A 26819-nucleotide genomic window follows, 5' to 3' on the forward strand; every position below is an offset into this window, starting at 1 on the left:
AAACAATTTTTAATTTAAAAGGTTATTTTTCAAGGATAATGTTAACATGTCAATGCAAGAAACATCGTAATTAAGTTAGTTTAAGAATTAAATTCCTTCCTGTTTCGGCATTAATATAGAATTTGTGTGATTTCATAAAACTATAAAATATGTTCATAAAGTTGATCATAACAATTTTTGTTTATAAATTCACGCGTTTGTGAACAAGTTAAATAATTAAGAATGATATTCTGGTAAGCCTGTTTAAATTACGTAAATGATTTAACATATGTAATGTCTCATAAATAAATGTCATGATAACTTTTATGTATGTCGGTGAGTAATAACTCAGATGATTGTCTCCTGGGATGTAACACCGTGTAATTTGGTAGAAACTGACCGAAGTTTCAGGGGTACTTACCGCCTCCATTATCAGGGCGATAATGTGGAGACAGTACGTCTGAAACGTCGGCTAATTTCGACCAAACTACACGGTGCTACATCCTAGAAAGTAGTAATATTCACACACGCCTACTTGAGAAACTGAAATCTTACCTAGTAAGCACGTACTTATTTAATGATGTCCAGAATAACTCAAGTCCGTAACTAAGTTAATAATGAAATCGCTAAAATTCTTGAGTGGCCAAGTGCGAAACATTTTAAAAAATATTACCGTCTGGATGTATTAGTTCTTTTGATTTTGAGTGTAAAATATAACTCGCTTGTAGTTCTCTTTCCACAGAGGTTACTGTGTAAAAGTTTTACACAAATGTGTGGTACCGCGTGACGTTTTCTGCTAACGATTATGGACACTGAGAACATTACACCTCATTTTGTTGAAATATTAATTGTTTTGTGACATAACGTTATCTCTCATCTGTTGAAAATGGACGATAAGCCGTCTAAAATTAGACGACATACATTTTAAAATGAGAAACACGTAAGATTTCTTATCATGGTCTCTGAGTTAGCCATTAAATTCTCCGTCTTTTATGGAACACAAAGTTTTATTATCATGTCACGACAGGCCGCCATTGCACCATATCCTGTGGAACATGAATATGTAAAATTATAATTTTATTGTTTATTCTAATCTGTCTGGTTTTATCTTGGTCACAATAGGGACACAAAACAGATACATCATTAGAGAAAAATCACACAAATGTATTTCCTACAGGTCGTTTAGTGACTTAACTACACTGTCAGTAGCTGAGATCATATGACATAAAATGACATGATTAATGAATTTAAAATCACACGGAAGGAAGCACTACTGGCATATTTCAAGGTATTCTGTCAGCATTTGCCCGGAGGACTAAGAAAAAATAACAAAAGTTACAGTCACTATTGCCGGTCTCAAAACCGAGATTTGAACTCGCAACCTCTCGAATACGACGAAGAATTGATAATCTCTGAACCGCTCTGATAGATCGATAAAGAAAGGAAATTGTCAAGAAGTATATGTTCATGTCTCAGGACAAAATCACTGTATAAAGATAGTTGATAAATACTTTGAAAACGTATCAGAGTTAAAATATTTAAGTATGACGAAAACAAATCTAAATTGTATTAAGGAAATATTAAGGGAAAATTAGATCTTGGAAACCATAAATTCGAAATCCTTTGTGTTCTCGCTCGCTGTCTGGAAACGTAAGATTGAAATATGAAGCTATAATTTTACGTGTTGTTTTGTGTGGGTGTAAAATTTGGTCTGTCGTCTTACATGACGCATATAAATTGAATGTGAGAACAGGGCACTGAAAGAGTGTTTGGACCTAAGACAGATTAAAACATGAAATGACAGGAGGCAGGAGAAAATCGAGGAGGGTTAGATGTAGCGCATTTGGAACAGATGAGGAATTAGTAAAAATTTATGTTGTAAAACCAAAAGAGAAGAAATTACTAAGCGTAATAATAAATAGCATATTAAAATGGACCTTACGAAAACATTGCGGGGAAGTGAGCTGGATTGGATTCATCTAACTCAGGATTGGTGCTGGGTCTTGTGAACACGATAATAAATTGAAATCAATGGCGGTTTCTTTCAAACTAGATTCGTGGTGGTCGAAATGGCACTGAAGTAGGTTTATTTCCGAGTTTTTCTGTTATTTTCCAAAAATTTCAGAGAAGAGAAGAGAGGAGAAAACTTTTTCAATTTTTTTTAAAAATTGTAAAAAGTTCAAAGTTTTTAAAATTATTTTTTTAATATATCTTATAATATCGCTCATTACACATACAATAAATAGCCCTGATCACGCAGCGATAAGTTCATCATAATATCTTTTTCCATTTGAGTGCTTTGGAAGCGAAACAAACTTGTGTACGCTAACTTCACTCGTCATTGGTATTAAGATTTTATTTTCTTGTACCATAGTTTTATATTGCCCATGAGGTCAGTATATATTAATTCTTCTTATCTGCGGAATCACTCAATGTGATCAGTATACAATATTTATGCGTTTAAGTATAGACTTACCAGAAACACGATTCTGTTTATATACTTGTGTAACGTTGGCAGCATCGTGACGCTGATTGTTTTTTTGCTTGGGCTGATGAGAGGCAAGGCCACTTGGAAGAGAGAATTTGTCATATTGATATACGAATTTTAAGAAAAAAGTACATTGTGTCTTCAGTGATATAGGTGTGTTAAACCTTATAGATCGAATTATTCTTCGAGAATAGGTTGTGATTAAGCATATTTAACCTTACAATGAGTAGTTCTCCTCCAAATAAGAAGATACATGTTTCGAAGGAACATTATATCTTTGAAGTAACAAAAAGTGTTGGTAAGGTTATGTCAGTAATATGTTTGTAATGTATTATGTTATTCCTGCAGTGTACTGTCGAAAGGGTTGCATGATTTATGACTTTTATACATAAAGACGTACTTGCTTAATAAATTTCCACTTTCTGGGACTTTTATAAATTAGTTGCTTTTCATATACATTTATGAAAATTTATACAGCACATGTTAAAGGTTAGGTATTTTTAAATCAGTGTGTTGTAAAGAAATGCTTTCTGTATAAAAATGTTGCTGACTTCATTTCACGTCTAGTTTTAAGGCAACTCTGCAAGCAGATAAATGTTTCTGCTGCAAAGGGTGGGACCTGAGTTATTTGAGCTGAATGGGACAGCAGCTGTCAGATAATAGCTATTCAATTCTTGCGCTTTTCTTCTGAACTGGGGTTTAGGGTGCATTTACTGCATACAGTAATTGCTATATTAAGTACATGCAGAGTAATTTTAAAATATATTTTTATTAAAAATACAGTACATTAGTATGTATATGTACAGAGTATGTTCAAAATACATTATATACATGCATGATTTTGCTTTTTCTTACATCTTAACAAAAGCACCATTTTGCCAGCCACCCTGCTCAGTTAACAGAGACGTCATCAAAGTCCAAATAATCAAAGTTCTACTGGCTCAGATTGCCTCTCCTGCCACACTTATTTACTGTGTTTTGGAAAATTTAGATATGAGTGTACAAAATGGACACCTTACAAGTAGTGTATGAAGATAGACTGAAAGAATATACTAACAAAATATACATTTGGGCAGTAAGGACATGTAATTTATTGACAAACTAGATTTTCTATATTTTTATTACATTTAAACCAGGGATTCTCAACCTTTTGCAGACCAAGGGCAATTTTTACATTTGCTTATTGGCTTGCGGGCCACGAGATTATGAAGGTGGACATCATACTGAAACTTCATGCCAACATATTACAAATTTTACTATTGTGCTATTATAAACAAGTCCATTTTTCATTCAATAGTTTCCTTAAATGAAATCAGCCATTAGTGAGTTATTTAATGCTGTTTTTGCTTACATGAGAAATTTTATAAGCACTGCATTTTAGCATAGAGATTGCCTATTTATGCAACAGAATTTAATATTTAAATCTCATTTTCATGTGGATGTTTTAGTTTAGAAAGTGTGTATTGCGGAACCCATGGTTCTTTCTTGGTAGTACAGTAATGGGGATCATAAAATAAACATGTTTAAAGAAATTTGTGTAATATGACTTATGCCTACTTTTACACACACATTCAGGTACTGTTTCATATCTTAAATTAATTATATCTTATTACTTTTATTATTTCAGAAAAACTAAATTCAAACTTATCAAAGTTGTCTGAACTTCATGGAAGTCTACTTTTAAATAATATAAATGTTGTGAATTATATTAAACAGCTTCGGAGTCACCTTGCAGACGAGAAAAGTGAGTGTGTGAGCAGCAGCAAACAGTGAGTTACAGGTGTGTATTTTATAAACTTGGAACTTATGGATATGTTGGGATTTTTGAATCTGTACGTTACGAGATTTAAAGTTCTCACTACAGTGAAGATGTCAACATTCTCCTTAAACATTAACTAGCTGTAATTCCATACAGCGTTACTACCCAGAAAATCAACATTGATAAATCCATATATATTGCTCCCTTGTCCAGGGATGGTTGCCCTAATATTTTTACTTCAAAAGCAATAAATCGTCCAGTTTAATCACTGTAACTGTTCCCATTTATTGTGTGTTCTTCGCATGAAGTGTAAAGAGAGAATGCATTGTGGTCTGGTTGTGTCTGTCCATCTATACTTTTGATTTGGCTTGAGAACCACTGGATGGATTTGGATGAAATTTGATATGGAGGTTATGCTATTCTGCACAACCTTAAAAATATATTTTGAATATCCTACAAGTGGTGGTAATGACAGGTGAAAGTTGTAAGGTAGACATTGAGGTGATGCAATCCGGTGGCCAGAGTGGGAGCCATCAAACAAGGCAAATTTAATACCTCTAAATGCACATTGCAAAGAATGCACGAGGAGAGATATGTATTTCGATATGGAATATGCTTTCCAAGCTTGTTAGTTTTAGCTCGGATGAAGGTGAAGAAGACAAAATGTATATATGTTATATTATTGTCTGGTAATGAGGATTTGAACCTCCATACTACAGGGCTGCCTATTAGACTTTAACCCCAGCTGGATCATGTGTAAGCAGTGACACATGGATGATAAAGGTTAATAGGGAAACTTGAAAAGCAGCCACTTGGAAGATTATGGAGATGAGAGGATGATATTAAATTGGGTCTTGGGGAAATAGGTTGTGAAAATGTGAACTGAATTTAAATGGCTCACGATTATGCTCATTGATGGATCTTCGGGTCCCATGAAAGGTGGGGAATTTCTTGACTAGCTGAGAATAGTGTTAGTTAGTAGTTGGCTTTTCAAACTAGCATAAAGATAGATTTTTGGAAATTTAAAAATTACATTAACAACTGGATAAGCGTCTGTTATTAGATATGTTTAATTTACATGACAAATTGCCATAATTAAAATATAATGAAGGCTGCTAGTATAATATACAACCAGATTATGAAGTTCAAAAGTATCTATAAAATATATGAAATCCGAGTGTGGAGCATTGGACAGGCTTTTTGTCCAAAATGCACTCCTATTTATACAATTAGAAATTTATGTTGAGAATAAATCAGACATAAATGCCATACTTTGAAGGTAAAGGTATCCGTGTTCTTCATGTTTTACTGGTTTCTCTTTTGAATTAATATATTAATAGTTCAGTAGTTATTACTTTCCGTCATCCTTTTCTGCAACTTTATTCATTGGTACTACTGATCGTGGTATCACTTCATAGCTGAGATGTGAATTTTCTTCCCATCTGTTATGTGCTGCAGACTCGCTATTACTGATTCGGCGCCTCACTATAGGAACTGGCGAGCAGCTGTAAGAAACAGAACAGTTCTATATCAGTATAATACATGACTGCAGCGTTAACAAAACTTCCTCTCCTTTTGTTTTATACAGATTTGTTGTTTAAGTTCCACACAGTAACTCAGAATCTTACAGCAGAAGTATATGTGTGACTTGTTAAAAAAACTGGCAACCTGTTTTATGTTTAATGAATCATTTATTGCCCCACAAGAGTGTTTTGCCTTTCAGAATCAAAGCTAAAAGTGAGAGTACTTACTTGCAAGTTTTCTGGTCAAAATAAAATCCAGTACTGCATTCTTTGGTGTACCTACAGCCACATAAGCATTCCTGTGGATTCCACAGTTTGGTGTCATTTTCTGCTATACATTTCTGTTCCTCATCCACATTAACACAGGTGCAGCTACATTCGCTTTTTTCGTACTGTTGTAACTTATTGCAATGCTGGAAAGAAAGTGTCTCATACATTTTTTCCCTGAATCATTACATATGCATATGCAAAATAAAAACAGCATAATTGTGATTAGGATAACCCAGTTAGTGTTTAATTTCAGTTTAGAATGAAATTAGAAGCGCCAATAAAAATATGACATGTCATGAACGTCCGAACCGTAGTTATTACAATAAACAGGAAACAAACTACATCAACAGTGGGTAAATATAATAAAATTAAAAAATTTGTACTGGTATAAGGAGGTTTAGAAGATAAAGATATTACACTCTGTACTTACCTCTTCTTTGACTTTGCAGTCACATTTACATTTTGTGTGTTGTTCCACAGTAACATATTTTTTTCCTTTGTATCTGAGTTTGGTTCCACCTTCATACCTTGTCTCTATAACCTGTAAAGATTGGTTTGCATTATGTATACTGCCCAAAATAGAGACATTAGACTCGTCTAGGTTTCCAGTTATATATAACAAAATTAAAATTATATTTTATCGAACTATATTTAGTATTAATGTGTTTCATAATTTTTCTTTTAAATGGAATAAAATTGTGTATTTGTGTGCGCGTGCATACACATAAAAATGAAAAGTAAGTGACTGTGTATGCTTAGTGTTAATTGTATAGTTATTGAGCCACTTGGTGACATAATTAAATAGTGAACTTGGACTTTATCTTGGAGAGCTTGTAATTTTAATTAATGTTATTACAGTTGTTATATTATTCTATACACGTCCAGAAAACCATTGGTAATTAAACTGTATTTTTTCAAATTTCTTTTTAGACAGTTCCATAGCAGAAAACTTCTTGGTTGAGTAATTTTTTGAAGAAAGACCCTGTTTCACAGAGTTATATAAATATTATAGTCGCATGCCTACGCATTATTACATTAGACTGTTTCCTTCTTATTCCGCCACATATTACAAGCATATATAACTGGAAGTCAGATAGAGTCAATGTGAAAAAGTGATTCCAAAGACTGATTTGGATCATGTCTATGGTGCCAAAGGATGTAATACAAGCACATTTAAAAGTACGAGGCGCGTCCACAAAGTACGTTTCCCACTCGTCCCACAGCTAGCAAACCTTATATTGCGCGAAGCGACTGTGCGTACGTGATAGAGCAATGACGTAGCATGGCGCATGCACTAACGGCACTTCCCGCGTTCTCACAGTAGCATCGTTGCAGCTGTTGAAGATGGAGGTTCTTATTCCAACTCCCGCCGACTGTGAAGTGCGGTCAGTGATAACGCTAGGCCGCACACGGCTCGACGGACAGCAAGTCTCCTGCAGGAGTTCAGCTGGGAGGTGTTTAATCATTCACCCTACAGCCCGGACCTCGCTCCCAGTGATTTCCATCTTTTCCTACACCTCAAGAAATTCCTGTCCGGTCAGCGTCAGCATTTTGAGAATGACAGAGAGGCGGAGATGGTTGTCACACAGTGGTTCCAATCCCAGGCGGCAGACTTCTACGACACAGGTATTCAAAAGTTGGTCCCACGGTATGACAAATGTCTCAATTCCGGTGGCGAATATGTTGAAAAATAGCTGGACACTTGCTGTATCTGTTGCAATAAATATTTCCATGAAATTGTGTTTTGTTTCTGTAAACGGCCCCAGGGAAACTTACTTTGTGGACGAGCCTCGTATGTTTTGAATGATGTCAGGTCATTGCTTGATGAACAGTTAAATCACAGAAGTTATTATGATTACCACAATGACTGAAACACAGATAGTGTTTTACGATGAGAAACATCAAATGAAGAATGATCAGATGGACAGGGCGTGTAGTATGCACAGACTATAAACGATGATGAAAAGAAAATTTAAAATATTAAATATTATTAGGTACCTGGAATGTGAGAAGTTCGGTGGCTGTTGGTTGACAGCTTAGCAAGTCATGTGAACAACATCCACCACAACGCTCCACACGGGTGCATGATGGGTAATAAACCACAGACTTGTCATCTAGGTTTTGTAACGTAACTGTCACAAGTTCCGGTGCACAAGTGGCTGACTTCGGGATAATAGCAGCTTCTATCGAAAGAGATTCCATGTTCTAAATATGTTAACCTCATTTGATAATGCTGACAGTTTCTCATAATCAGCAGTAATAGAGACTGTAAAAAGTATATGAAATGTTATACTTACTTCTGTCAACTCCTTCATCATCCCCAAATCGATCTGAAAATAAATATAAAGCAAATTAAATATAATATCTTAACTTTTTGATGTACTGCAGTGGTAAACAGTACACCACTATCATTCCCATGTTCTCAGAGCCTGCTGTTTGGAAGACGTCTATAAATTATTAATATTTTTTTTAAATTCATGTGATAGTACATTCATTATTTGTTTTGATGTTCAGTTGTTGCATGAACATTGTAGACAGAACCAATCAACAGTAGAGGTATTATACTGCATAGCATACGAAGAACTGTTTTAAATAAATATAAAAATTAGTGAGATGTATAGTTTATGTCAAATATAAAATTTTTTGTATGAACTCTGTCAAGTTTGACATAACCTGGATTTACGATTCCTGTAAAATAGATTATAGTGTACCGGTGCAGATTAAAATTGAGTAATTTTCAGAATGAACAAACATGTAGATATCAATATATGGGCAAACAGGCAAGATCTCCTCATGGTGTTTTCATTTAATTCCTGTGAAGTCTACATAAAATCACTTCTAGATTGATTTTATATAGTAGTGTATAGCTTATTGACTTTTACAGTAGTGCACGTGCGCATGCACACATTTGATCAGTAAATCTGATACAAAAACTTTTTCATTGTTACAGATGTTTACAGATCTAATTTGTTGCCATGGCAAGCTCCGATGATGAAAAACAGACTGCTATACACTTTGCTGAAATGTTTTGCAATTTGTTAGATAAACATCGTGACCAATTAACAGCGTATCTTGCAGATGATGCAGTGTTAGATTGGTTTGGACATACAGTAAGCAGCAAGAATTCAATTGTTGGTTTCATGAAGTTGGAAATTCCTGAAACATTACACAATCTCACATCAATAGAACCTTCAGGTCCCATTCAGCATCAGAAAAAGATGGTTCTTGAATTTATGGACAGCGAGAACAATGTAACATCATTGAAAGGCCAGACATCACTTCACGATTCACTTTCAGATGAAGACCTTGCAATGCCATTGGACAGTCCAGATTTTATGGTCCAAGTAACTTGTTCAGAGCAAGTTGATGGAATGGCCAAACTTAATCTTAATAGCCTATCCTTACATGAGAATTGCACAGACAAATGGAAATCCCTTAATTGTTTCCAGTCACAACTTTTAACTTCAAAGAAATGCGGGATTCCAGTAGTATCAGAGCAATATTATGATTCCAGGTATGAAGGACAAGGAGATTGTCTTTTTAAACCCAGTGTGAATTATTTTATGAAACCTAACAGATTTTTGGAAGCTCGTGGAAGTATTGAGTTCCAGCGTACCAGACAGCCTGGCATGGAAACTAAGAATATGAAGTTGATGTCAGACACTATGAAGTGGTGTCGATTCTTCAAACTACAGATTGCCTACAGCACCCCAAATGCAGTATTTCATGCTAATGATCTTAGTGATGGAATAGCTGGTGATTTTAAAATCTGGCTTCTAGTATACAAGGATAATTCACAATGCAGAAGAAATCTGTCTGAAGCATTTGATAAATTAAAATGAAATGGGGAGATCAATATTACGACTATAGGATTCTCGCGTCATGTACCGCACCATTATTTATGTGTGTTTAATAATGTATTTCATATTTAGGTGCTGTTATGCAGTACAGATTTTAGTTTGACTTTGATTTTTTGAGTTTTCTTAGTACAGGTAGTCCCCGATTTATGCCAGGGTTACGTTCCACCTCCTCAGGGTTGTTAGCTGAAGCGGTGTAAATCAAGGAAGAATTATAATGTATTGTACTGGCGGACGAGGAGAAAGCAACTGATGCCGACACTAGTGCTGCCTAAGTAACCACTTCCTGTGCTGAGTTTACCCTTGCGTTTTCAATTTTTTTCTTATATTTGTTTATTTTTTCAATATTATTTTAAAAGGGCGTTAATGTGAAACAGCATAAACAGTGGCCTTGTTAACCTAACCTTTTTCACAGTTAAATCAATAAACAGCTTTGAAAGCTAGTATAGCATTCTGCCAAATTTGATAAAAAATGATTCTGTCAATATTCATTTGTTCATTATTTTATTTAAACAGATTATTAAAGTAACACATTTTGTTAGAGATGCTTTAAGTTGGTGAACTAGCTGTAAGTTTGTGTTGGTAACATCACATTAGTACCAGTCTGTTGTAGCTGTTAATCATATTTATTAATGAATGTATAACATTATATTGCTGCATTATAAAAGATGTAAGCTCTAATTCAAGACTAGACAGAAATTAATTTTTTTTTCATGTAACCAAAATTGTCTTCTTATCCATATTTCAATTGTTTTGTTGGAAACATGAATCACTTCATAAAAAGTTTTGGAATTTATCTATTTAGAAAGCATTCAAAATGTGTGAAGAAGGCTGTCTTCTGGGTTGTTGCACCATGTAGTCTGGTAGAAGTTTACTGACGTTTCAGAAATGTCAGTGAATTTCTATCAGACTACACGGCACAACAACCCAGAAGACAGCCATCTTCAGACTCACTGCCATAAAAATCTCAAATACTGCATTCCAAATATGTATTCAAACAAATAAAAAAAATATTTTACAATTAAAAATTGTAATCTTCAGTTAAACATTTTTCATTACACAGTTGTCATATGGTTAATTGTAATAAATATCAAATTTTAATTTGATAATGCAACACAATAGGAGGCAATTAAATTTAAATTTGTCATAGAATACATAAACTGGCAACTGTTCAGATCAGATGTCACTCTTGGCTTTTTTTTGTAATTGTAAAAAAGAGATAAAGAAATTCTGTCAAATGTTACACCTGACCTTATAAAAATGTAATATTTGTATGTCAGCATGCCATTTTGAGATGTGTGACAAAAATATTCAAAGAATATTTATAAGTATTCTTCTCTGTTTTCAATAATTTTGATTTGATTCATCTCATTCTAAAAAAATATGAAAACTTCATACCATTTATTATTTTTCAGATATATAAAAACTATGTATATCTCCAATTTTTTCTTAGTAATGATGTTGATGGTAATTTCAACAATAACAGTTTCTAACATAACATTTTATAGCTCCAAAATCATACACTTTTGCCTTCGCAGTCTGTAGTATTGAGTTTCAGGGATTCATTTTAGATGACTTCCATATTTTACACATCTTAACCTGAAGAGTATTTTTAGTTCTAAAACTGAGGTGCCATTATTGAATGAGGAAACATTTAAGGAAGTATAAACCTACATGTTACTTTTTGGCTACATTAATTTAATGTATATCATAAGAGAAGTAAACATTTCATTTTTCTGTTTACAGTGTCAGCAAAGTATCATAGTATCTTTTGCAGAATGCATCAGAAACACACTTGATACATCTTTTTTGTAAATAATTCAGAGTTTACACTAATTGGAGTAATATGTGATTGTAGTAATAAGGACTGAGATGATTAAATATTTTAATTCCTGTCACCTGGAAGAACTGTTACTTTAATTTCTGAAGTAGTTTAATATTCTGCAAAGATATGTATTACTGGCAGCTAGACCCATTTCAAATCATTTTAATACATTAAAGAGATTTTTTTTATTAACATTATGTTAATTTTTGTTGAATTTTTAGACTTAAAGCTTCAAATGTTTAGTACTTTCAGTTCATAACAGGAATTGTGTGTTACAGAATCATAAACGTTGTAATATGTTTTAGTACATAAGCCTCTTTATACTCAACTTAATGTTATTTTACTACTCATGTACCTGATATAAACAAATAAATATGTTTGTGTAGTTACAGTAATTCAATACAAATTAAGACCAGTATATTTTGTTTTCAAGTTTCTATTTTATAACACAAAGTTCATAATTAAAAACATCTGATTAAAGTAGTTTCATGTTAAATTTAAATATTATAAATCAAGAAATAGATTGAAGATTTCTGTCTTCTGGGTTGTTGCGCTGTGTAGTCTGGTCGATGTTAACCAACGTTTCAGAGGTCATACTGCCTCCGTCATCAGGGCGATGACGGAGGCAGTATGACCTCTGGTTAACATCGGCCAGACTACACAGCGCAACAACCCAGAAGACAGAAATCTTCATACTCACCGCTGTGAAAACCTCAAATCTTACAAGAAATAGATTCTTTCACATAGAAACATTGAATGCATTCTTCATCTATCATGTGATAACACATTGGCCCAGATGATTCGTGTAGGCTTAGTGGTTCTCGCGGCAGTGAGTATGCAGATGGCTGTCTTTTGGGTTGTAGCACCATGTAGTCGGATTGACGTTCACCAACAATTCAGAAGAGCTTACTGCCTGTATCGTCAGGGTGATGATATGATGGAGACAGCAAGCACCTCTGCTAGCAAGCTATATACCAGACTATATGGCGCTACAACCCGGAGGACTGCCATCTTCATACTCACTGCCGTGAGAACCACTCGCCTACATGAATACATTCTTCGTCTGTAATGTGACGGAACATGATGTACAAAGACTGAGATTATATGTCCTGCCCAGTTCTATTATTAACAGCCATCGAAGACCTTCATGTTTTTAATTTAAAGAACAATCTTGTACGTGACTATGTTTAATTTAAATAAAAAACAACCCATAATAAATAAATCTATGAAAAGGTTTTGCAGTTGAAATATTTGGGAACAACAGCAAGAAATTCATATGTTGTTCAGATTACAAACTTATTTTTCTTTCTTCCAAATCTTTGATCATGAACCTTTTATGTGTAGCATTTACATTTCTCACATGTGAAAACTCGGTCCAACTTAGTAGTTAGACGGGCCCAAATACATTTTTAATATTTTTAAATGGTTATGTTGCGAGTGAATGTATATAGCATCAAAGTATAGAATTTACAACATAAAAGCAATACTAAAAGTGTTTGTGTAAATAAAACTATTATTAATTTTGCAGCCTCTATACATGTGTATAAAATGGAATTATTTTATCTCTTTTCTTTATGGCTTTATATTAAAAGATTCAGATTGCTGCAATGCATACAAAAACAAAGTATTGATGACGATATTTTGATTTACATGTAAGTAGATTAAAAGTATGCAATGAAAATTTTGTGATTTTTTATTCACTTATTATTACTAATATTTAAACATCAGATGTTATGAACAGGTCAAAACAAATGTACAAATAATTTGATATGAAAATCTCGTAGGAAGATAATTGTCATTTTATTATGATAACAGGTTCTACTGTCTGTTGGTTTAGTTTCAGCATACTTACTTCCTACTCCAGATTCTGGATTATCGTCATCAGGCACTGTGTCTTTACTTATACACTTATCAAGATCTGTGACATTTTCAACACTGTTTAGGCACTGGATGAGATCAAGAGGAATCTGAAATGTTAAAAGAATTACAAAGTGTTAATTGTGGAGATATATACATAACCCCAAAATTTGAAACTGAACAGCTATTTCCATCCACAGTATCAATATTTTCCTTTAATAAATGATGCATTTTTAAATATGCTGTATGTAACAAATAACATTAATAATTTACAAGATTGTGTACCTCTGTCCTGTTACGATGCAGAAAATTCTTTGGGATGATATGCAAATCTGGTGGAATGGTACTGACATAGGGAAACCAAACGACTGGGAGGTAAACCTACCCCAGCCCTAGTTTGTCTAAAAGTCCAACATGCACTACCCTGGGAGCAAACCTGGGCTTATGGGGTGAAAAGCCAGGCCTATAGCACAACTGCTCGAAGAAGTCCCCCCGCCCCCCTTCATGTTACACGAAATTTCACTGTCATGTTCACAAAAGTCTGTTCTTGGTTTCTGTCTTAAACCACATGAATCCAGTTCACTTCTTAATATTCTACTTCCTTTAGAAATATTTTAAAATCCTACCATCGACTAATAGCTCCCAAGTTGTATCTTAACTTAAAGTTTTTGACTAAAATCGTGTATGTGTCGTCTCCGTTTATGCTAAATGCCCACTTCATCTTCCTTTATTCATAGTAGAATATAACTTATGAAACTCCTCATTATGCAAATGTCTTACTTCTTCTTTCTTAGATCGGATATTCTCAGTACTTGTTCGCTTTACACTCTCAACTGTTTATGTTTTTCGTTAATGTTATTTTACATGATATTTACCTTCTTTGCTGACTGACGTTGCAACGTTAGATAAGCCGTTCTTATAATTAATTGTATTTCTGATATAAGGAGACCGGAAGCCACAAACCCTGAGGACATCCGTAAATAATAAGGCCAACAAACGACTGTACTGCTGCGCACAGGCTATTTTAAAACTGCTAACCGCTTCATTAACACAGCGACTGCGGTTAGATTCCGTTTCTTATACAAAGATATCTCACCGTTTTATATATATGGAATATAAATCCTAAAAAGTTGTATACACATTATAATACGGAATATTAACCTTATATGTACATCGTTTTGTGACATTCTGTAGACTACGGAGTAAATGATGACGTCTTATGTAAGACATTACCTATGTTACACAGTTCAAAAATTCACAAAAAACTATGCTGCATCAGGTAAACCTATATATAATATATATCTAATATCCAGTTTAATATTATCCTCCCATTAGCGTCTAATCTCCCATGTGGTCTCATCTCTTAAATATATTTTTACAAGTCATTACCGTTAACACTAATTCACTAATATGTGTATTATTAGCATCGACGTTTCGGTTTTGAGTTATCAACTATATTTTTCCTACGTAATATTGTTTTGCATTTCAGTCTTTATTTATACCCTGATTATGAAGGTGATGCGTTCCTCTGAAGATATTTATATTCTGTATAATAATTCAGGCTTAAAAATAACTCGGAGTAGATGTAGGTTAATATTATTACGTATAAATTTCTCTACGTTTTATCCAACTTGCTGTTCGTAAGTTTCGAATCTGTAAGCAATTTAATATAAAAGTTTTTGCTATTATTTTGTTGTTATGATATAACAGATTATTTATTCATTTAATTGTGTTTATTTAGGCTATTTCTAAAATTACAGTTATGATTCTTCATTAATTATTTAAATTACGCATCTTCGTAATGCACTTATTAATTTAAAATAATGTAACTAGTTTTGGTTCTCTATTATTCCAATCAAAAGCCACTAACTGTAGCTTTCAATTTAAGAAGATTATAACTTGTTTAGTTTGTGTTGTCTTTATTTACAATTTAAATTTATATTCTTTCAAATTTCAAGTTCACTTGCACTAGCCGGGGAAAATCTGTGTGTTAAACGTCCGTTAGAAGTAAAAGGCAGGTGACAAGAGTTAACACCTTTTAATGTTAGTGTATCTAGTCACAGAGTCGGCACAATAATGAAATAATTCCAGAATTATAGAGCAGACATATATTTTCATTCGAGGAATTTACATGAAATTCAATAGGAAAAAGTTACTCCTAATTCGTATTCGGGAGGTCTCGAGTTCACATCCTGGAGCGAACACCAGCTGCCATAAATGGAATATGAATCTCAGTCAATACAGAGAATATATTCCGACCAAGGGGCAGATGAGATGTAGTGTCTTATGCCTGGCATTTCAATGTTACAGGTTTGGGGTTAGCTCAATCAGGGGACCCAACAGAGATGCTTTGTATTTTTCTCGTTTTTTATTTAATGACTAAAGAATAATCAAGTTTTCGAAACGTTATTTTATAATTTAGAAGATGGACAATGTCTAAAAGAACAATTCTACTCATTTAAACGATTCATCGTCGGAAACATTAAAACTTCGATATGTTATTTTCCAGCACCGGTTCTGCAGGTAAACACGGTGTCCTTGTACGACCTTCATTGCTATGTGTGCAGAATTCATTTCATCCGCCCACGAGTCCAGTCTACTGCCGTCTGTTCCTTAAAGACTTCTCTGAATTATGGACATTACGCATCACTACGTATTCTTGATTTCTAAACCGTCCAGTTCTGTCTTTCCGGGAAGGTTAGAGACAATGTGACTTATATTCTACTGCTCAGACCGGACTAGTTTTCGAAAAGGGAAAAAAAACTGGTTTCCAGGACACATTTTTACGAAACTCCGAAGAAGGAGTAACATGATATGAGCAATACAATGTAGTACTGTAGTGAAATAAGAAATACCTTCGACTACTTAGTCGGAAAACCTCAAGGAAAGGGACAATTTATTCTTTTGTTTATTACGTATTTACCAGCGTGGTATTACCCGTGTAAGTTCACGGGAATTAACTATTTTTGTATTGAAGAGTAATACAATTTATTGCAGTATTATCTTTGCAAATCGTATGCGTTTTCATGACGTAGTTATCAAGTGCAAGGTCCTTACATTTACATTTTTTTAGCCCGTTTTTATAAGCATCGAATGAAAGTTTGTATCAATCATTTCTTCCCAGAACTCCTTATTGATTCATGAGTCTAGAGTTAGACCATCTTATGTAATATTTTATAGTTCTTTGGTACTCCTTATGAGCTATGTTGAACTATACTTTCATCTCTGGTTTTCCACGCCCAGTGTTCACTGGCGTATGGTGTTGACATTCCTTCGCCCTTTCTTAGTTTAAATGTAAAGTCCTTTTATCGTCCCACGTGTAGTTAGAAATTTATTTTAATTTATATTCTGCATCTTTGCTATCACAACATAAAAAATATGACATCCTTTACACATAAAACAAGAAATCTGTTTTAATGATAAATTTCCTGTAATATTTGATGATGTCTTTAAAGCTCATAAACTAGATTTTATATGTTTCAAAAACTGAAGCACAAAATTCTTGGAAGATGTACAGATTTTGACATACGTCGTATCTCCAGCTCAGTTGTAATTTCCACCTTCTCCGAGTCAGATAACAAAAACCTGTCAAGCAGCGAGCCTAGACTTACGTCAAGAGACTGCTAATTATCTACCTCAGGCAATTTACAATTATTTACCTTGCTATGTAGTTATATGACGTAGTAAGACGCGTGCATAATTATGCAATGACGAAAATGACCATGTCGGGGAATAACAATAACAAAGGTAAATTAGATTCATGTCGAATAAGTTCGCCATTTGTTTTGAATATATATGAAACGTCGAATATGAATTACAAATGTTGAAGTAGAATGCAAAGGGAAATATTTTGACATAAGTGAGAAATTTAGAATATTATGAACTGAAAAACTATTAGATTTGTACGGATTTTATAATACTGCTAAAGTTAGCTTTACATGTGTCCAGGATGGAATGATAAATCGTGTATATAGAATTTTCATGAGGAAGCCTTTTTGAAAACGTTCACTTGGAAGACAAGAAAAGATATGGAAGGACAGAATTAAGATGAGTCTTAAGTGGATATGTTGTGGGCATCACAGATGGATGACATTGGTTCACTAATTAATTTACGATATGATGACCGTAACTAAAGTTGTAGCTGTCTCAAAATGGCGCCACACACATTGTTAAGAGTATATTAAATGGTTCTAGTTTTGCTTCATACTCACTGTATGTTGAATGCGTCTGAGTTCTTGGTTTTAAAACAGTGGCTTCAGATCATCGCCAATTTCATTATCTTCCTAATGATGTTTAATAACATCCATCCGTTAATGTGGTACTAAATACAAGATGTTTTGCCTTTTATGTTCGTGTCTCATTCTTATCAAGCTATAAGCCATCCGATTCAAAATTAAATTAGAAATTATTAATCCTTCATACATTTGCTAGGACCAGCAAACTCAGATAGAAAATTAAAACACAACGAGACTCAATAATCACAACAAAAATACTGTACAATAATTATTTTAAAAAAACATTTATTTAGTAGGATTTGAGATTTTCACGGGTTGTTGTGCACTGTAGTCTGATAGACGTTTACCGACGTTTCAGAGATCCTTGGTGTCTCCAGCATCATCGCCCTGATGATGGAGGTAGCATTTAATGTTCTGACATTTTTAACTTTAAACTGTTTCAACTAATTTGAAATATTTAATATATAGTTTTATTATTATTTCTTGATATCTTGAGGAGAAAATGCTTTTCCCAATGCAATGACATAAAAAAGGCAAATGAACTTTATGGTGGCCGCATTGGACCGAAACATGTTATTCTAGTGAATGGACAGTGAACTCTGTGAAGTGAACGAACAATAAAAGCCGAGGACAAGGACGGTAAAGATGGAATAACTTTCGATTCCAACGTTCTAAAACTTTTCCAGACCTTGGACCACATTTGTCCCTTTCAATCTAATCGCTGGCCGCGAGGTAACAAAGACGGACATTTATTTAAAACCCATTGTAATGTACTAACATTTCTAAAAAAATCAGACCTCCATTGCAGACAGGTTCACATATTGCTCAAAATCGGCCATTAGTCGGAAACAGTACCCAGAACTAACTATTTAACCTTCGTCACTGGGTTCCTGATAGAATAGAAACAAATGCATATGTTATGCAAATCAAAAACATCACCGACACTGGAACTCAGACGACGAGCTACAAAGTACTGCCACCGGGAAATGTTTTTAAAAAAGACAATATATGCTTCCTTATCAGCCACCCCTTAGAAACCCTTATCTTAAACTTCTAACGGACGTGAAACGCACAGGTTCATCCCGACTACTTGAAAATGATTTTTCTTCATTAATATTTAAATATCAGGCTAAATAGAGTTACTGACATTCGCATGTACCCTTCCAAGTGTCCATCAGTACGACGCGTCATAATTCTTAATTAAGGCCCAAGCTGAAAGTTTTCAGGTGTCAGGTGCTGCCACATACGACGGTAACAAAATGTATTTTCTGATATCAGAAACTATTTTTGATCATATAGGTTAATAAAATTTTATAAAAATCGTATGCCAGCCGCACGAAACCGGTGGGCCTCGGGTTGCGATCTCCTGTTCTAGTCCTCGCGACAGCTGAGTCCGCATTCCAATTTGGATATCTGCCAATGCCATAGGTTTTCAAATAACTTTGTTGTAACGGCTTTCAAGGGTAAGGGTAGGGTAGGGGGGAGGACCGCCTTGACACATATTCAGTTTTAGACGTACTGAAGTGCACGTTGTAATTTCAATCATCGGGCACGTAAAACAAAGTTGTGGGTACAGGTTTTAGGAAGCGTGAATCTCTTTAGAACGCACGTACACTGGGATTTTGGATTCGGATAATCTTGTTTCTCTGTGTCGTGTTATCCTGTGTAGTAACTACGGGCTAAATATCTCTCACCAAGAAATCCTACATAACCTCAATGTTTGAAGATGATTTATGAATCGTAAGAGACCAAAAGGCCTTCTGCATAATATCTGAAGGAAATAAAAGTGATAGTTTAACCCTTTCATGCATGTAGTTCATATAAATAATATTAAATATATAAATTATTGTTTTACGTTGCTTAAGGAAAAATAACTGTTTATTTTCAGAATCAAAAGAAACCCAAAGAAGACTGTGGGGAAAACGTATAGTTAATTAATGTTAATGCTGAGATTTATACATCAGAACATTAAAATAAAATCCTTGTAACTAAACTTAGTTACATCTCAAATCTGGTAAAATCTGGCTTTTTAATATTATTAAAGAAAACAAATGGAGGCTTCCTTTAACACGGGTAAAGATCAGTACTCTTTGTTTCTTTCTCATGAGGTTCCATGTTCGATTCTTGTCTCGGGGTTCAATTGCGACACGTTTAATTTTTTTTTTAAGTCATTTCAATAAAATAATGGAACAGCCTTAAAATATGCCTCGACTTTTTCTACCGCTTGAAATTTCATGTTTACTTTTAACTCTGTGTTTATAAAGATGACCGTCTTCTGGGTTGCTGTATCGCATAGTCTCAAAGAAACTGACCGATCGCCCTGATGATGGAGGCACTAACTACACCTGAAACGTCTATTAATTTCTACTAGACTACACGGCGCAACAACCCAGAAGACATTTTTTCACATTTTCACAACCTTCCTAATTTATTTGCAATTATCTCCCCTTATAACGACTGTATACACTAAGCCATTGAATTCAAAAGCAGTCGGTAAGTAAATAAGAAACAAATAACCTTACTGTTGTAATGGAGCGAAACTGTTTCTATGGAACTGTGGCCTCTAACGGCCCCTTTGTCTATCCCCCACCAGATGACGAGAGTAAATATGGGGCAGCATCAGAATGACATTGACAGAAGAAAACCGAAGTTCTCGAGGTGGAGGACATTTCTCAGTGTCATTCTGTCGACCACAGAATCCACATGGACCCGCATGGGAGTCAACCCGGGCATCCGTGATGAGAAGCCGGTGACTAACGTTTCAGCTATGGCACGGTCTCTGAAGTTGCTAGACTTTCTTCAGCGACTCGATGGCTTTCAGTACCTTGTTGTTTGGTCAGTGACTCATTTACACTCCTCATGGACATTGGAATGTGGCATAGATCGATTTGTTGCTAACTGCAGGAAAAAGGCCCATGTAAACCGCGGCTGAAATAGACTGACTCTGTTAAAATGAGTTCTGCGACAAGGTATTTGACGTATTCGGAGGATTTATGAAGTAAATGGACGAGTATATTTGACTCGAAGCCGGGACACAGATTTTTCACCAGTTTTTCTGTATTTGTCTTTACCGACGTTACCGTTCATCAGCTTAAGTCCTAAGTCTAGTGGCCTCTTAACGGTCTCATACTAACATTTGTAGGGTTTCCACAAATTTATTTGTCCGTTTGGTTCATAACGGATATATTTAGATTGGAATTCTTGAAGGGGAAAGTCAAAGAATATTTTTAGAGTTATCTGTCTTAATTTCATATGAATTAAATGGTTTATTGTGTATTTAATTTACTTTAATGTGTCTATATTTAACATTTCACACTAGTATAATCCGCTGTTACCATAAATTTAATTTCTACTCTCATTATTATGCTTTAATCTTGTTTGCATATAGTAGACACTTCGTTGTCGTAAGTCAGAATTAATTGTACTAAAGTCTTGAAAATCTAATTCTCTTTGTGAACGAATGTTATTTCAACACTCGGGTTAAAACACTCCGAATGCTGTTATAATTTAGAAATGTTCAGTCACAACTTATTTTTCATATGTGATATTAAAATTTACCAATGACCTTTCTCTTCAAAAGTTTAAATTTAGTCTTTAGCCATTAAATGTTCATAGCCATAAGCTATGCTTTGCATCTGCCGATAAAATTTTTAATGTAAGTGAAATTTCTGGTTCTCACGGCAAAGATAACAAATTTCACTTAGTAAACCTCTATGTGGAGGTTATACTTCGCTACGTTTAAAGATTCGAAGCACTTGGAATCAAGGAAGCCAAGAGATTCGTTCCTCGTTCTGATAATGAAGGCTACAAGCATCTCTGAAACTTCGGTAAGCTTCTACCAGGGTACGGCAAAACAACCCAGAAGACAGTCATCTTTTTAATGCCGGCTAACGTGCCCGAGTATCTAACCGGTACCTCTCGAAAACAAGTCTGTAGGGTTACCTCTGATTGATTTAATTGATTTTCAGGTTCTCATCTCGACGACCTTCTGGGATATTGTGTTGTGTAATCTCATAGAATTTGATCCATGTTTACTCATCACCCTGATGATGGAGGCAGTACGCACCTCTGAAACGTCAGTAAACTTATACGAGACTACATAGCAAAATATCCCAGAAAATTGTCACCTTTATACGAATGTTGAGTTGCAAGACGAGTGATTTAGACGTCATTAAACATCTGAATTAATTGTATGCCATCACCAGATCACATACACTGAAAAGTGTGCATATTATAATAACGTAGAATGCCAGATTATAGAAAAACATAAATGTTTTGGGAGTAAAAATAATGTGCTAAAACTGAAAATATTGTTGTGAATATGCTAATAGGTTATTTCTATCTATCTTATAAATATATATCACCTGGACTTTAGCAAAAACAAATGTACGAGGAAATTACGTAGTAGGGTCTATTATTTAAATTAGAATTATACCAACTTTATCATAAAAAGCCTTATACTTTGCAGAACCTGTAAATTTTACTAATTCCTCCACCAAGATGTAAAGACCTTATTTCTAGAGTCTATCAATAGACGACCATATAATGCGACAACACCTCATAAGCAGGCAATCAAAATTTTATAGCACGATAATTAGCCCCATACCTGCAATGAATTCTTTTTTGGGTTCTCTGTTACGTGGCGGTCCTCCTCATCAGGAATATCATGATCATGTGCAAAAACAATAGAGTCGTCGTTTCTCGGAGCAAGTCTTGCCACTGACGTGTGTGTAAATGATGGCTTTCCAACTTCAGAAGGAAAAGTTATAGGTAGCCACGATTCACTGTCTTCTTTTGCATAAGAAACCCAGATGGCAAAAAGATATGCCACCAGAGAAACACACTGTATTTTATTCACACTTTCACCCATTACCACTTTTACTAGTTCTGAACGCCCTTTCTCCTTACGACATCTGAATAACGCTAAAAGCTTACTGAGTTTAAATACAATCGCTGGAGCATATTGCAGAGACGTAATCACAGGTTATACCAACACAGGACGTGATTAACTTATATGTGAAGTACATGTCGCTCTCTGGCGACAAATAACGTTAACTATTACATTCTCCTTGAAAGAACGTCATAAAAACGTCAGACGAACTGGTCTCTCCCTTCTATCTTCTCTACCGCAAAACGTTTAACTTTCTTTTACCTTCTTAAAATCGCGTTTTCAAATAGGGAGAGCGGACAAACTTAAAAGAACGAATCATTTTGACGAGTATTTCGGGTTTTTCCCAGTCAACATTTCTCTATATTTGAAACACGTTTCTCTTTCTACTTATAACCAGGGTTCGCTGGGACTGTGGTTTCAAGTTGCTGACTTTCCGTAATATTAATCACCGTTATCTGAAGGTGTGTTTGATCCTGACAAAAACAACAAAATTTAGTGTCAACCGTGCATACCACATTTAATCGAAATTAAAAGCTTTAAGATGAATCATGATGACAGAATATGAATGTGACCTTTCTACGTGTACACATCCTGTACTGTTCAACTGACGCATTAGAGCACACCGTCGTATAGATTACTGATGGTTACGTATCGTATATGCAAAGAAGTTCTAATATATATAAGCTAATTGCACAGATCAATATCTGATTTACTCTTTCTCCGATGTGAATAACTACGACATAAAACTTATATTTAATTTACATGACGAATTACAGCACTTCTTCAACATGAAGAGCGAAAAAAATGTTCAATTCGCTATAACCTACCAATTCTTTTCCCTATTTTCTGCTAAATACGAACCAACGACGTCCTAACGTACAGCGACACATAACGCCATGTTTGAACACCATCTTGCACCAATATTTTCCCCTTAAATACACCGTCCTCTTGTCACCGGACGAATAATTCAAAATATCTTGCTTAAATATGATCATGAAGTTCTAGTAACATTTTCTTGAACATCCTTTATTGACTAATTTCTTAGAAATCTCAGTATCGCTTGTCCTGGCGTCGAAATTATTTAAACAGAAGTAGTCACGTGTATACGCGGCCAGAAGAGGTAAGCGGCGATGTGTTAATGAAGTTAATAAGTAAAGACGAGGAGATAAACATAAGCCATTGTTGGATCCCTGTGAAGGATTTATAGTGATAATAACACTAATAGGACTACATCATCATCTGAAATAGAATTTAGCAATAATGATGCGATATAACTGTAAAAATAATTGCATTATGAAGTTGCGCCCAATAACCAGACACGCTCCACGTCACTTCCTTGTCGTCATTGACCAGAGGTACTTGAACTTTCTTATTAAGGATTTCTGGTACTGGAAATGACTCAACACTGTAACGTAACCACATCCATTACCAATCACATTTGTACGCTCAACACGTCAAAGTAACTATCAACACTTACGTAAAGGTCGTTGTAAGAACGTACGTAGGTACAATAAGGTTCGGAAAATACAAATCATATTCTCTGAACGACATTTCGACATACTACATCACATTTTTAACAGTAAAGGGTTATCTACTTTGTCCGTGACGTCAGTAAAAATGAGTTGTTTGCGAGAGATACAATAAGTTCGTTTTAGTCTATGTCGAAAGCAATGTTCTGCTTTATTGCATAGTTGGAACATTTCAACAAACAAACAAACAAAAAATCTTTCGTAATAAATATATAATTTCACATCCCTGAAATCATTCTTCATTTGTCAAAAATTGAACGATGCTTAAAATTGTTGTGTCCCTTAGTATAATTCTAAAGAATTCTACGAAGACAATTTTATTGGATATTAGTCATCGTGTCACCAAATTTTTACAATCCTTTTCAGCCGGAGAACAACATTACCTTCATTCAATAATGAAAAGTTTACCAACATTTCAGAGGTCCGTGATGCCTCCATCGTCGCCCTGATTATGGAGGCAGCAGGACCTCTGAAACGGTAAACTTCTACCACTCTACACGGCGCTACAACCCAGAAAACAAAAATCTTCATATTTTTAATCGCCCTGATGACGGAGGCAGTATGACCTCTGAAACGTTGGTTAACATCGACCAGACTACACAGCGCAACAACCCAGAAGACAGCCATCTTCATACTCGCTGCAGTGAGAACCTCAAATCCTACTCTATGTTTTAGACTGGATTAAACTGGCTCAAACTAGGATTCAACGATCAATTATGTAACTGTGGTGAAGAACTGTCACCTAGTATTAACACGAAAAACAAAACTTCTAAATAATCATTAACTGCAAGGGAGTCACTCAGTGACTCAGGCATTATTTTTCTTAATTTATACTTCCCCCAGAAATTCCCAACTTGCACTTAGCTGTACACAAAGGCCAATGAATAGCACTGATATTTATATTGCAGAATAATTGCATCCTACCTTTTAAGTCCGGATCAGAAGTTATTTCGATAGAAAAGGAGACGATCACGAAATGGCCAGCACAGATAATCCCCAGAAAGCCATTGTGGTTTAAAGACAGGGACTTCCCAGACCTGTAAGAGATTATATCCGCAAAGTCGCAAAGCAGTGTAATAAATTACAAGGCGAGTTTCAAAATAGACATGTTTACGTAGGACTCATTCCTGTGAAAAACCACGCCACTGACATGGGAATGCATTAATGACCTAACCTGTCACGTGACCGGTTAAGAAATAATGACAACAATAATAATCTTTTGAAACCCACTCTCATGGTTGCACATTACACCCCCAGCCTCAATGAAATTTTAAATGTTCAGAATGTATTTTTTTAACTGTACTTACGGCATTAGTTCAATATATGATGTCACTTATTTCTTGTAAAAAAAGTCCGTCACAAGACACTACTTTTTTGCGTTTATCTTGGAATTTCCTGGTTGATTATGAGCGAAAGCATACCGTTCTAATTTTTCTATGCATTGCAAAGCCCTCGTACATAGATAACTCTTCTTCATCAGAAGATTCTTTGCACAAATCGTCACTTGAAGTCATCACTTTGTCTAGCACATTATCGATTGTTCCAGCGACATCGTCGTGAACCTCTAGAATGTTGTCGAACGTTGAAAGAGCTTGGACATCAGGAATTTGGTTGCGATTCTCCTCAAGAAGACAGTTTATTTGTTCATACAAATTCTTCCCTTCATCCTCAGCGGAATCTGCCATAAATCCTGCGTCGGAAACACTTTGCAATGGTTTGAGGAGAAACTTCTGCCCAGGCACCGTGAATCCACCGAATGGCATCTAAGACAGTAACGCTTCGTGAAAATTGCATGTCTCTCTCATTTCTATTAAGGATCGCGTTGGAAGTTGACGGTAGAATAATCCACTTTCATCCGCGTTGAAAAAGTCCTCGTCTACGTATCCCAACAAAAGGCTTCAAAGTTTTAGTTTCCAATCTTCAGTAGCTTGAAGATCAGCAGAAGTTGATTCGCCAGAGAGTACGCGCGAACTTACGTTGTTTCGTTTACGGAAACGATCCAACCAGCCATTGCTCGCCGAGAAATCTTCGATGTGGAGTCTATTTGCAATTTCTCTAGCCTTCTCCGGTAAAAGTGCTGCCACTAATGGGAACGTTCTTTGCACGACAACACCGGCAAAACCCTTACACTTTGTCATTTAGTTCATCACGAGGTGTTTTTCGCAGCATTTTTCTGTATGCACTACAATTCTTTTCCAACGCATCGGCAATAGCGGCTCTGTTACTGTTGGAAACAGTAGATTTTGAGATGCCGTATTTCTCTGCCAGCTTCCTGAAACTTTCTACTATCTTCAGAAGATCCAAAACTTCTTTCTTCTTTTCCAGAGTTAATTCCACCAATTTTCGTTTCCCCATCGCAAAAAGAAAAATCCAATTTCTGTTAACTCAGCTGCAAGCACAGTACTGACAAAGTTAAAACTGTGTCTTCTACAATACTGTAGTCCAGTTAAGGGTTCAGCAAAAAAATAGATAAACACTTGCAATGCATTCCAATGATGGATTCAATGTCCATAAGACAATCCTCCAGAGTTGAGGCATTCATCAGTCAGAAATTCAAAATAACAAAATATGTAACTGAAAAAATTTCCCTAAAAAGCATCGAAGTT

At 35.0% G+C, this 26819-nt stretch overlaps 2 protein-coding genes and 2 long non-coding RNA genes across 6 annotated transcripts in view; 2 read left to right on the top strand and 2 right to left on the bottom strand.

The window, feature by feature from the left end:
• LOC147873957 (uncharacterized) overlaps positions 1–26819 on the bottom strand; it is a 72324-nt gene that overhangs the window by 18736 nt on the left and 26769 nt on the right. The window contains exon 3 of one of the 2 annotated variants that reach the window (XR_015534919.1): positions 25138–25250. This is a non-coding gene — a long non-coding RNA (uncharacterized LOC147873957). Of the gene's footprint in view, positions 1–24422; positions 25251–26819 lie in introns of those variants that run through there. The other variant, XR_015534918.1, reaches the window with a different exon arrangement.
• LOC110832264 (vascular endothelial growth factor A-like) lies at positions 3218–22829 on the bottom strand. Of its 2 annotated transcripts, none has more exons than XM_022069096.2 (7): positions 22400–22829; positions 13554–13668; positions 8317–8349; positions 8018–8202; positions 6450–6560; positions 5978–6162; positions 3218–5731 (listed from the first exon to the last, which is right to left on the bottom strand). In XM_022069096.2, the coding sequence occupies exons 1-7, from the start codon at positions 22661–22663 to the stop codon at positions 5578–5580; spliced, it is 1047 nt and encodes a 348-aa protein (XP_021924788.1). In that variant the 5' UTR covers positions 22664–22829; the 3' UTR covers positions 3218–5577. The 2 variants fall into 2 exon arrangements, with proteins under 2 accessions (XP_021924788.1, XP_021924789.1); XM_022069097.2 differs by lacking the exon at positions 22400–22829 and adding an exon at positions 14434–14570.
• On the top strand, positions 4109–12096 carry LOC110832265 (uncharacterized). The gene is made up of 2 exons (XM_022069099.2): positions 4109–4247; positions 8970–12096. Exon 2 carries the CDS (start codon positions 8995–8997, stop codon positions 9859–9861), a length of 867 nt encoding a protein of 288 aa, XP_021924791.1. The 5' UTR covers positions 4109–4247; positions 8970–8994; the 3' UTR covers positions 9862–12096.
• On the top strand, positions 19290–22199 carry LOC147873958 (uncharacterized). The gene is made up of 3 exons (XR_015534920.1): positions 19290–19533; positions 19682–20286; positions 20387–22199. It is a non-coding gene; the product is annotated as an uncharacterized LOC147873958 (long non-coding RNA).

The sequence above is a fragment of the Zootermopsis nevadensis genome, unplaced genomic scaffold (genome assembly GCF_977971745.1).
Source record: "Zootermopsis nevadensis isolate Lab colony 2312 unplaced genomic scaffold, Znev_1.0 Znev_ptg000012l, whole genome shotgun sequence".
Lineage (NCBI taxonomy): Eukaryota > Metazoa > Arthropoda > Insecta > Blattodea > Termopsidae > Zootermopsis > Zootermopsis nevadensis.

What these genes read in the sequence shown, in the direction of transcription:
- LOC110832265 (XM_022069099.2), top strand. Translation starts at nt 8,995, where the DNA reads ATGGCAAGCTCCGATGATGAAAAACAGACTGCTATACACTTTGCTGAA.
- LOC110832264 (XM_022069096.2), bottom strand. Translation starts at nt 22,663, where the DNA reads ATGGGTGAAAGTGTGAATAAAATACAGTGTGTTTCTCTGGTGGCATAT. An exon ending in TCCAGAATCTGGAGTAGGAA is followed by an intron (nt 8,350 to 13,553) that starts GTAAGTATGCTG and finishes ATTTATTTTCAG; the next exon opens with ATCGATTTGGGGATGATGAA. An exon ending in ACTGCAAAGTCAAAGAAGAG is followed by an intron (nt 6,163 to 6,449) that starts GTAAGTACAGAG and finishes CTTTCTTTCCAG; the next exon opens with CATTGCAATAAGTTACAACA.